A 12,486-nucleotide genomic window follows, 5' to 3' on the forward strand; every position below is an offset into this window, starting at 1 on the left:
ATGTCGCCACTCATCAAGGAGCGTTTTGAAAGCGAAAAAAATTCAACCATCGAAAGCGGGAGACACTTATCGAGGCATGGCTGTCGACGTCCAGGTCGGTCTGACACAGTTTCACTGTCAGTGCTAAAGTCTGAAGAGCTGAATTCATCTTCCGATTCATCACTGCTTCTGTCCGCATCCAAAAACAAGCTTTCCGATGCGCCAAATTCTGCGGAAACGCCCGTTTCCGCATAGCGGAGTGCGCGACGTCGACACCGTGATGTAAACAAGAGGCGTCAATCACCTAACTCCGGAGACCATCTGGACGGGTGCGGCACGGCGGAAAAATTATATCAAAAGCAAAACTGAAAGAAGGGTTCCTCTATTTCCCAATGGATGATGTTAAGGAGTGCTTTGAAAGCCGGAAAATTCAAATCGTGAAACCATCAATAGCGGGTAATCGATGGGAATAGGCGCGGACAGTACTTCCATCAAAAGTACACTAAACGTGTTAAACTCTTATCTTCATAACAGACATTTTAAAAAATAAAATCTCCATCAAAATAGTCCTTTAGAGCCCGTATCACCATCCGCCAGCTCAAGTAAAATTTATATTAACAGGCCCTACTCGGTGCAAACCGGACACAGAGTGGCATAAAATACAGTATGCGTAAAGATTCTGAGATTACAGCCAGGTTTTATGAGGTTGGCTTGTCAAGCCCGCTGGGAGGTTATGACTGAGAAATGTGTGCCAACTGATGGCGACCTTTTTGTTCATTCTGCCTATAGACATTTTCACGGGGGCACTTCTGACGTTCTGGCGTCGAGAGTATTCATCAATGTTGCCTGTTTGGGCTGGACTGTGACTTGCCTCGCACTTGCATTGTGAAGCAGTAGATATCCATCGATGTTTGCATTTATTTTCGTCGCGAATGACTTGCCCTCATAAATAATGGCATATGCCAATCGGAAGTCTACAGGCCAGCACTGTGCTGTGCATGTGTGTACGAACCAGCGCAAAAAACGATTTTGGGGACTGAAGTGTGCCCACAACACAGCACTCTGCGGGAGCACTGCCGATGTGATATATTTATGCTGCACCGGTTTCCTGCATCCCCCTATCTGCGAAGGCAGTTGATAACTGCAGTCAAGCGCAAATATTTTACAGTGAGTTCATGGTCGTGGGTTTGCTCACGACACTTCGTCGGTGGAATAGACTGACGTGAACACTGTGCCCGCGCTGCACTTGGGCTTTCCTTTCTTCGGGCCAGTCCCCCATACTAATGCGAAAGTGTTACTTCGATCGCTATGTTCACAAATTTTTGTCCGCTGACCGTGTCCACAGCAGTTGCGAGTAATAGAGAAGTGGTAGAGGTTAATGAGTGGTGTCAATCGATAGAGACTGAAGTAATGTTGCTGCCGAGAACATAATTAGGCCAATAAGTTAATTAGGTAATTAGAGGCAAAACACGCAAAATCGTGCCCGCAGCAGTTGTAAGTATTTGAGAAGTCGTAGTACGAAGAGAGTGCGAAGAGAGGATAACCGATGGTCACTTAGCGTAACAAACTGAATTCCAAGGGAAGGAAAGCGTAGCAGGGGCCGGCAGAAAGTTAGGTGGGCGGATGAGGTTAAGAGAGGTTTTCATTTTTTGCCTCTAATAAATTACCTAATTAACCTATTGGCTTAATTATTTTTTCGCACACATTACATCAGCCTCTATCGATTGACACCACTCATTAACCTCTACCTCTTCTCAATTACTCGCAACTGCTACGGACATGGTCTTCGGACAGAAATCTGTGAACATAGCGAAGTAACGCTTTCGCGTTAATAAAAAACAATACCTACCACGGACTAGCACGCCAGGCCTCGACGAACCCGATGCGTTTGACACCAATGCCGACGAAGAAGCACTGGATCCGCTGGCTGGGTTTGCGTTGGCAATTACTTCACATTCGTCGTTCATGCGAGCATATGAATCGCGTATTAGGTCATGCGGCACAACAGAGGTGAAATGGAAGGAAGAAGCAGTACGAATACAGCGCCTTGAAGGGCACAAAACAGATGTGCGGCCGTCCGACTCAAGTTGAGCTTTCACAAGCACAGTCCAAAATGGCTGCATAACCCGGTTCGACACTAGATGTCGCCCGCATCGGGCAAAGGCGCTACTGAAACGACGATTTGTGAAAAGGTCTATATTGACTAGCCTTTTCTGAGCTATTTCAGACCGAGCATGAGCAGTAAACCGCACTGATTTAACTGGGACAAGAAAAACGAAAGAATGATCCAAACTGCTCGATGAGTGCTCCGGCTGTATCAGCAATGGCCCTACCCTGCCTTACTAGACCATTCCCGAACAGGGCAAATACGGGCTGTTTGGTACGTGCTTAAGAATAGAGTAAAACCGCGCTAGGGGAGACGAAACACGTGAACAAAAGACACATGCGCTGACTAGCAACCAAATGATTTTGTCACAAGCTGCCTCACCTATTATACAGCGGAAGATGCGGGAGCTTATGGCTGGAATATAGAGCGAAATTCACGGGACTCCGTCGCTCCTCTGGACAAGATTCGACAAGCCGATGGGGCAGCGACCGCCTGTCCTTGACGCGGCTGCTGCATAGTCGGCCGAGGGTATAAAATAACCGACAGCAGCACGCCCTCACCAGTGCGTTTGGGAAGATTCAAACTTCCGGCCACTCCGCGGTGCTCCGAAAGCATTGTGTTCTTCGGGCCCGCGATCGACGCATCGTCCTCTGCACCTGTACGGCCGCCGCTACCGAGCAACACAGCCTTCGACGCCTCAGCAAACAAGAAGACGTGAGAATTTCATTCGCCACGGACTGTTGTTCAATCGAACATTATTTTCGCTTTGTTAACTTTTGACCTGACTTAGTAGTATTTTACGCTGTGTTCTTATGTAACTTTTGCTCATACTTATAATATCTGAAATACCTGCTTTATTATCTTTATAGTCTTCATATTTTTTTTATCACAGTGTTTTGTTCATTGTCGGGTTATTTTTTTTTTCTCTTATCATTTATTTCTTCGTCTTTATCAATATCTTGTCGTGGCGTTGTATTCTCTTTCATTGTACTCTATTATTATCAGTGCAATTTTGGTCTGCTATTTATAAACCTTGAATTGTTTGTAAAAGAAAGTGACCTATTTGTACTTATTCCTCAATCACACACCGACACACGTGCTTCACAAGTTGACCGGCCTAACTTTTAAATGTGTTCACAACCCTCATAGAGGAACGACGAGTAATCGTAAAGGGGATCCCGCACCTCTTTTGACCGTAAAGGCGGGGGTTTGTGACAGATTTATTGTTACCTGTGAGAGGCTCCCCTAGCGCTGTTTTACTCGATTCTTAGACCATTCCCCCACACCTTCCTCTGTTCACGTCCCCATCGTCCTTCCTTGTGGCAGGAGGGGTTCTCCCCACTTTCTCGATCATCTACTGGAACCATTCCTGATGCCTTCCTACATTAAAATGCCCAAAACCATGTTGTCCTTTAGAGCTGTAACTTCCTGGCCTCTGCAAGAGAGTCCTGAACAGAAGGCGCAGGAATACAAAATGTTTTTTCCTCCTCCTTCATGCCTCACCTTTTCCGTTGACTACGGACTGCTCGGAGATGGGTGGCAGTGATGAAGAGGATGCAGCAGTTGAGGGATAGCACCCTGACTCATGGCGGCGGCCCTGGCTGGAAGGTCGGTAACGCAGGAAGCCATCGCGGGTGCCATTCAGGTAGTAGTGCACGCAGTTCTTTAGCCGCTGCACTTTCTCGCGGGGTGCACCGGGGAAGAGCCGAGCTCCCAGGGCATCCAGGTCTTCCGTTGAGGGCAGGCCCCGAACAAATTCCACCACAGCGGGGATCAGAGTCTCAGGGGCAAATGTCTGCATGCAAGGCAGGCGTTGAAGGTCAGAGCTCCGGTCAGTCATTAGCGTGCTCAGTTGCTAGCCACAAGAATGCCGCTAACCCCAACTATGCGTTTCATCTCTACATTACAACTTCAAGTTGGGCTAGTTGGCAATGGCTTGCTGAATCAATTTTGACAGTAAAAATGATTCCATCAATTTCTACCATGGGGGGTTGAATTTTAACGAGGACAAAACGCAGGACCTTCATGTGCCATGTGATGCCAGTGCACGCTAAAAGAGCCTGCAATTTATTAGAGCCCTCCACTATGACTCCTCTCTCTTCACCCTCAACATGAAAGCCTGGCATTTCTTTTCCTCTAAAATTGCTTTTCTGCAGTTCTTGGTCCAGAAGAAACAAGAACCACATAAAAAGCATGCCACTTGCTGCAATGGGCCAGTCAGCGCATTTCTGAGGAAAATGTGAACCAGGATATTGCTTCACAAAAATTGCTAAGAGCATGTCTAAGCATAAAATAATTTGCTGTGACAGTAAACCTTACTCCCTACTACATACCACAAGGCCACTGCATAACTGTATGGCTCACTCAATCATTCAAGATGGATGCTAAAGGCAGGCTGCTGATTAAACATTTCTTGGAACACTTGTAAATGGATTGCGATGGCTCCTGAAATCATTGGCACTTTGCTGGGCCCAACTTTGCCTTTAAGCTTCAATAACCCTATCCTTAGAAACTTCACAACACTGTTCAGCAATCACATAAATGAGTAGAAGCAGCAAACATGAAAAAAATCAACCATTTCAAAAAAAAAAAAAAAAAAAAAGCAGGAGGCAAGTTGCTCTGGTATGTGAAAACTATACAAATCAGAACCTGCTTCTTTTTCAGCACGTATGCAGCAAAACCCCTTAACCGTTTTTTTATATCAACAAAATTCCTCACAAAACTGCTTATTTTTTTCGTGCTGATTTCGGTTATTATGCTGCCATACGTAAAAGACGTTTATGTGGTAGGCAAAAACGAAGTTAACAGGTCAGTGCTGCCATCTGTCGAGCAAAATGCCATCTAAGCCACAAACGAGCGCTGCTCGTTTGAAACGCTGAAGGGAAGAACCTATTCAGCGAGGACGAGCTAGAGTCGTCCAAAACGGTTTGGGGACGGCTTTGCAAGGACGAGCGCAGCTCGTCCGAAACGGTTAAGGGGTTAAGCAACAAAATCAAGACAACTACACGTCAAGATCAGAAACAACCACTGTACAACCACCTCTAAACATCGCGTAGTTGACAGCTGCAAACGTCCGTGGAGTGAACAAATGATGCCCAATGTCTATGAAAATCATCTGAAGATGAAAAAGTTCTCTCAATGCAAAACCATGAGCAATATCACCTCACCTCTGCCAAGGAAGTGCCTATAAACTTAAAGTATTCAAGTCAGATTGTGCACTGTCTCCCACAGCTGTTGGCCAAAACAAATGCAGGCCTGGAGGCCACATCTAGCCAATGTTTCTAACAGGACATTTTTGCAACATAAAGTGAATTGTTCAAAAGCTCCAAAGACCCATACTAGAATTGGGTTACCTTACTAGCAAAGTGGCTGCAGTCAATCATTTACATCCATGGCTCCCCAGTCACAGTGAATCCCATCTCAGCGGACACAGTAGCAGATTACACACGGTCACCGAAAATTCATGACTACCAATGCATAGCTGAAAAAGCACCTGAACTATTGTGTCTCAGCAAGAATCTGCTTACCACTGTGAACAAACTGAATTGCTTACCTGACTTTTTCCTACATCGTCAGTAGGCAGCTTTAGTAAAGCACACACAGACGTACTCAAAGTAATGCCATTGGAGACAACAAATGAAGAGTCTGGCAGTGCACTAAAGAAACTCTTTATTGGGCTGACTTGCGCCAGCAAAAGAACTAAGCAATCGGCGGTCGCTAATCTATGAGTGCCCGTCGCACCCGTCAACGCTCAATTTAAAGGCGGCGACGAAACATCTAGATAAAGCCACAAACGGTGGCTAGAACAACCTGGAACTTTGCAGAAACATCAGCGAGTGGCCGGAATCATTTAGATCCATCTCGGTGCATCTTGCGCAACAAAGAAACTGATAAAGCTGCGTCTCACGACAACGAGCATGAATAAACAAAGACTACAGAATTGATATGTGTGCCAGAATCGGAGTAATAAGGCCGCATGCTGGCGGCTGTCAAAAAAAGAACAAATAAACATTTTTATGGTTTGCGGCAATAGCATGCACTAAAAAATAGTATGCTTCGCAGTGTACATGTGCCAAACGCTATTTCAAATGGAACATCACTGTAAGTTTACATTTCATATACGATATTTTCTAAGCTTCACATGCTTTGCTCTTGCATATGCCAAAATAGCCCTTCCAACATAGAGGCACACTTCAAGTTAATTCATCGCTATTACTTCATGCTTCAGTATGCTCAGTGGCAATAAATGGGGCAGAAAGCCTTCACTCTGTCTCAACTCATTTGCAACAAAGCCATCTCCAATGCAACACAAATGCGGGAGCCATGAATGCACTCATTCTGCCTGCACACCGCTAATGTCACTAATAGTGTATACCTAACATACAGGTTTTGTTTGTTGACTCTCCCAAGATGCATTTCCTACCTTGGTAAATAGCCAAAAAATAAGACATTAAGTGATATCGCTGCACTTCAGTTGGCATATAATAATTGGTTTACAGGAAGGGAAAGGCGCAGTATCTGTCACACTTGTTCTGTGGACACCTGAACAGCCCCATATGGAAAGGGAGGAAGGTGGGAGTGAAAGTGGAGAGAAAGGACTACGGAGTAATTTCGACCACCTGGTGATCATTAATGTGCGCTGACATCGCACAGCACACGGACGCCACTTAGTTTTGCCTCGATCGATATGCAGCCGCCGTGGTCGGGATCGAACCCGGGAACTCCGGTACAGTAGTCGGGCGTCTTGCTAACCACAATAGCTTCAACATTTTGGCATGTTTCCTTGTGCGGCAAACCAAGCTGTCACATTAGTTCTGAAAGTATTGGTGAAACACTTCTTGAGATGTGTTAAATGGGTAGAAATATTACATAACTGCCAGGCCTGTCTTGGTGCATCGAATACTGTGCTTGCTGTAAAGGCAGCTATTCTAAACTACAAAACAACTTGCAAAAGAACACGCAATCCTTAAAGGTGTAAACTACCAAAATTTTTAATGTACTTTTTCTTTGGAATAGTGCTAAACACCAGCTATTCAGCTATGCTTACTAAATAATATGTAGCGAACTTACGAACTTATTCTCATGATATTCCAGTTTCAACCACTTAACGACAGCTGTGATGTCACAAAAGCTAATCATGTGTCATAAAAAAAACTGCCATATAAGCTTTGTTATATATATATATATATATATATATATATATATATATATATATATATATATATATATATATATATAAGTAGAGCGTTACAACAGACGCGACTGTTTGTTTTCACAGTTTATTTTTTCGACAGTTTCGGAAATGGTATTCCCTTCGTCAGGAAAACTTAAAAAGTTGTCATTGTAAAGTTTTCCTGACGAAGAAAATACCATTTCCGAAACTGTTGACAAAATAAACTGAAAACGAACAGTCGCGTCTGTCGTAACACTCTACTTTATTCAGTAAACTGGCTCATTGAAACCTACTGGATATATATATCGCAATTTCATCTCTTAAGTAGGGTTGCATGGGGATTGTTGCAAACTGAAAGAAACAAAGCAACAATCAAACTAGTTTTTGTATGCCTCACTTAACCTGAATGCTTCTGGGACACCACAGCTGCCATTCAACAGCGCTTGTCTGTGTCACCCTTTCTGTCCTTGTGCTCTTCGCGCTATTTTTTACATCATGAACGTTCACCAACCCGCCCAGATTTCTGCGTTACAAAACCAAAACCCCTTATAAATTGTTTACCGCTGTTTCATAAAATCCACAATAACGTTTACACTTTGTAACTTACTGGGCATCATTCCGACAACAGAACACACAACAGAAATTTGGTGCCTCCTTTAAGTTAATCGACATACGTAGCCACCACATCTTGCCAAGCTCGCGTTGTTACACTTAGTTCCCTTCCTCTGACTGACCAGCCAACCATCCACTAATGCGATAATGGCAAAAGCGGCATGATGTGCATTCACCTTTCCCTTTGAGTCGGGGCACAGAGAACGATGGAAGGCTGTAAGGTCCTCTTCAGACAGCAGGTAGTTCCCAAGCAGTGCAGCAAGCACACAGAAGCGGTTCGGGTGCAGGTCTAGGCTGCGAGCCACTTCGTCCAGAATGAACTCCCGTGTCTCCAGGGAACCCTGCACCAACACACACAGTGATGGCTCTGTCAACAAGTAGAAAAAAAAAATATATATATATATATATATAATTGAAATTTGAGCCAACTTGGAACACCTGTCGTCGGAGGCTATCATGGACTTATAATTGGTTCACGGGAAAGGAAAGGCACAGTATCTGTCACATGTTCTGTGTACACCTGAACAGCACTGTAGAGGGAGGGAGGAAGGAAGGTGGGAGTGAAAGTGGAAAGAGAGGAAGAGGAGCTGTAGTGGAGGGCTACGGAGTAACTTCGACCACCTAGAGATCTTTAACGTGCACTGATATCGCACAGCATACGGACGCCTCTTCGCTTCGCCTCCATCGAAATACAGCCACGGCGGTTGGGATCGAACCCGGAAATTCCGGCACAGTAGTCAGGAGTCCTGCCACATTACCACAGCGGCGGGGCCTATTATGGACTTCTTTTAGAAATGCTGGTTGGAAGGAAAAGACCGGAGTAAGTAAGCGGAAGTCATATCCATTCCAACCGGGGAAAGAGATGAGAATATAAGGCTAATGCCGCCAATGTGATGTTCCGGCAAGGTGATTGAATATAGTATAGAAGAATTTATAAACATATAGTTAAGGTTAGCCTAGGTTCAGACGTAACCTTTCGACTCAAGACGTACTATTACCGCAAAAGAAGAAATCATCAACAAACCTACATATCAGACACATTCTGGCCTAAAAGTTTATGGCGCAAGGAATTATATGCACTTCAGAGAGTCTCTCTCTAACAAAAGAGTTACGCTAAATATGGGAACTAGGGGCACACCGCATGAAGCAGTGCTCACCCCTTGCACTTGAGCACTTCCCTTAAGACTACCAAATAGGCTGGACAGCTCACAGGGTTTCGAGCAAGCGCTGCATGCTGATGACATATGATTTGGACATCTGAAGGATCACTTAGGAGCATGAAGGTGACACTACAATGCTGCGGGTAATGTGCAACAATACATGAATAGTTAAGGATTTCAATAAACTCAGTTCTAAGTACTGAAAATTTTCGAACCACTGGAGGCAGCGGAGGTGCTTTACTGTTTTACCCATGTTTCTAGGGAGCTGTTTACAAATAAACTTGAATTAGTGTTCAAACCTCAAGGCACAGAGGTACATTCTTTCAACTTAAGAATGCCACATAACGACGACAGAGAGACTTTGGAATCTGAAAGAATCCCATCAGTGACGAAACGTCAGTCAGTGAGTGGGAATAATTAAGGGTGCACTGAATTTTCGCTGAATGCTAAAGGACGGATTGTGCGCATGCTGCTGTTAGGCATTTTATTTTGCTGCTAGTCATTTCACGGCCATTTTCAAAGATGATTACGTATACAAATAATGACCCAACCAGTTACAACTGTGAAGAAAGCATCATCATCATCATCAGCCTGACTATACCCACTGCAGGGCGAAGGCCTCTCCCATATTTCTCCACTTAACCCGGTTCTGTGCTAGCTGCATAGCTGAAGAAAGCAATGTTTTGCAAATGTCGGCTGGCAGAGATACCAGCCCACAGCCCTAGTTTACCGAGAAGGACTACGCTGCTTCGCTAATGCTCCTCCTAGAAGAAAAAGCTTGTAGAAAAGAAAAATAGAAGAGGCTGGAACCCACTGCTACCATATTCTTGTGCCCAGATACATGCATCTTCGATACTATCTTTAGATACATTTTATGTATCGGTATTGGGTATTGTGTGCTGAAAATTAAAGTATCGGAGTATTGGTATTGAAAATACATTTTTAAAGTATCGAGTATTTTGAAGATACCCAATACTAAAGAAAACTTCAAATATTGAAACCGCTGTGAGACTTTGGGTTGACGGCGCTCGCTCAGACCCTGAGACAGCTCGGCTTGTAGTACCGCCTAGTTCCCTACAAATGACCCTCAGCATCATCCACATTTCCAGATTCCCTTTCTTTAAAACTAAAGGAGTCAATGGTAAGCAGGCGCTCACTAGGTGCTTTACTTTCGAGCACCAAGTGTGTACTACAAAGCTGCTAAGCCTTTAACAGACACACAGAGAGATATGGACAAAGCATAAACGCAAGGCGAACAGGCAGTAGTCATCTCCCACACTGCTGTACCCGCTCTTCCCACCCTTTGCCATTCGCCCTCAGTCTCTGCGGAGTTTGATTCTCGTCAAGCAGTGCCCCCAGTGTGCTGTCGGACGCAGTAACTTATACACAACCCAAAACCCCTGGGCTCTGCATGCCGGCTCTGCTTGGTGGCAAGAACACAATCGTCTAAGGCTTCAGCCCACCACGATGCAGTCGGCTAACCCCGTTCTTGTAGATACAGCGTTTGATGGAAAACAAATCCACCCTTTGCAACTGCACAAGGAACAGGCTTCTACTAGACTTTTTTTTCTGGAAAAATACTACGTCCAAAATTTTATGAAATGCACGACATGAAAGCTATGAATGCAATTTTGCAGCACTGTTTGCATAACAAATTATGCGTTGTGACACAATTATTTTGCGAAAAACATTTGAGCAAACCTTGAATAAATCTTGTAAAGATATCTCTATCTGAAAAAAAAAATCTTTAATGTTTGAAATATGCGAATTGATGGACGCCATACTAGGCACTTTGTTAAAAAAAGATACTTCTATCTTTTATCTACAACCAGCCGTAGTTCTCCAGCGACGCTTTAGTGAACCTCGAGTATCCTAACTACCTTCAGGATACTTGAGTCAACGCGGCTATGGTTCACTCTTACATACTGATAAAAGGAATCTTCAACGAAAACAACACTGCGGTGTGCTCACGTGTATACAGATAGGCTTTTCTCAATTGCATCACTTTTAGCGCGCCCTACTCGCGCTCTTTTCGGATTAAACAACGTTCAGCCATTTTATTTTGTTTTCCTTCTAGCTTTTAACAATCTAGCAGGGAGGAGAGTGCTTCACTGCAAGGACACAAGCCTCCAAGTTCACAAAGGAGACGTTTATTGAAACGCCATCCTCCAGCGGTACACACACACACACACATATCACACATACATATACACAAGCACGCATGCACACACATATACAAACGCACACACACGCATACTCAGTCACCGTGTCCAGGGAGCGCACGAGGAGCAAGGCTCCCCTGTGCGCACAAAGTGACACGGAGTGCGTGCCGCAAGCACGCAAGGGCGTGCTGTGATCTCTCTCTCTCGCGGTGACCAAAGGGTTCCTTTTGATAGAGAGTGGGCAACCACCGCAAGGTACGCCTGTCGTGGATCGTTGGATCACGATCGACAGGCTCGAGCTGCGCTCTCAGGTACGACCCGGAGCGGACGAACTCTAGTACACACTGGTCTGCGCGGACAAAGGCCGGCAGACAAGAACAGTAGTGTCCGCACCTTGCGATGTTTCGGAGGGGTCTCCCTTGGGCCCCGCTCGGAGGGTCGCACGAGCGCAGCCGCCGAAGCGGTGCAGTGTTCCCGCCAAAAGGCGCCAATGAGAACAGCCACTGGGACGCCAGGGCGGAGCTGTGGCCGAGCGACAGTGACAAGTCGTCTAGACATCTCTCCGCCGCCTCAAGCGGGAGGAAGGGAAAGATGAGAACAACAGGGAAACGGGCGGCCGCTGCGCAAAGGGCAGCCGCTGCAAGCCCGAATCCCACAAGGTGCGCCATGACAGCAGCCTGTGATCCTCTCTAATTATGCACATGCTCATTAACACAGTCATAAGGTAACAATTAATGTGACGGACATGTCGCTGGTTAAATCATCATCATCAGTATACCCACTGCAGGGCGAAGGCCTCTCCTATATTTCACCAGTTAACCCGGTTCTGTGCTAGCTGCATCCACTTGACCCTTGCCAACTTCTTGACCTCATCTGCCCACCTAACTTTCTGCCGCCCTTTGCTACGCTTTCCTTCCCTTGGAATCCAGTTTGTTACACTAAGCGACCATCGGTTATCCTCTCTTCGCACTAAATGTCCTGCCCATGCCCATTTCTTCTTCATAATTTCCACTAGAATGTCAGTAACTTGAGTTATCTCTCTGACCCACTCTGCACGCTTCCTATCTCTTAAGTTTACCCCTACCATTTTTCGTTCCATAGCCCTCTGGGCTGTCCTCAACTTAAGTAGAACCCTCTTGGTTAGCCTCCACGTTTCAGCCCCATAGGTGAGTACAGGTAAGATGCAACTGCTGTATACTTTCCTCTTGAGCGATACTGGCAAGCTGCTAGTCATAATCTGAGAGTGCTTGCCAAATGCACTCCATCCCAATCTTATTCTTCTTGTTATTTCCT

At 45.3% G+C, this 12,486-nt stretch overlaps 1 protein-coding gene across 4 annotated transcripts in view; it reads right to left on the minus strand.

The window, feature by feature from the left end:
• Positions 1-12,486, minus strand: part of LOC146180285 (constitutive coactivator of PPAR-gamma-like protein 1 homolog) — a 105,702-nt gene that overhangs the window by 76,755 nt on the left and 16,461 nt on the right. For 2 of the 4 annotated variants that reach the window (XM_084579497.1, XM_084579496.1), the window contains exons 2-4: positions 8,048-8,212; positions 3,590-3,881; positions 1,829-1,927 (exon numbers count right to left, since the gene is read on the minus strand). In XM_084579497.1, the coding sequence (XP_084435623.1) occupies positions 1,829-1,927; positions 3,590-3,881; positions 8,048-8,212 (556 nt within the window). The remainder of the gene's footprint in view (positions 1-1,828; positions 1,928-3,589; positions 3,882-8,047; positions 8,213-12,486) is intronic. The other 2 variants (XM_084579499.1, XM_084579498.1) reach the window with 1 other exon arrangement.

The sequence above is a fragment of the Amblyomma maculatum genome, chromosome 9 (genome assembly GCF_055883805.1).
Source record: "Amblyomma maculatum isolate TAMU_Amacu chromosome 9, ASM5588380v1, whole genome shotgun sequence".
Taxonomy (NCBI): domain Eukaryota; kingdom Metazoa; phylum Arthropoda; class Arachnida; order Ixodida; family Ixodidae; genus Amblyomma; species Amblyomma maculatum.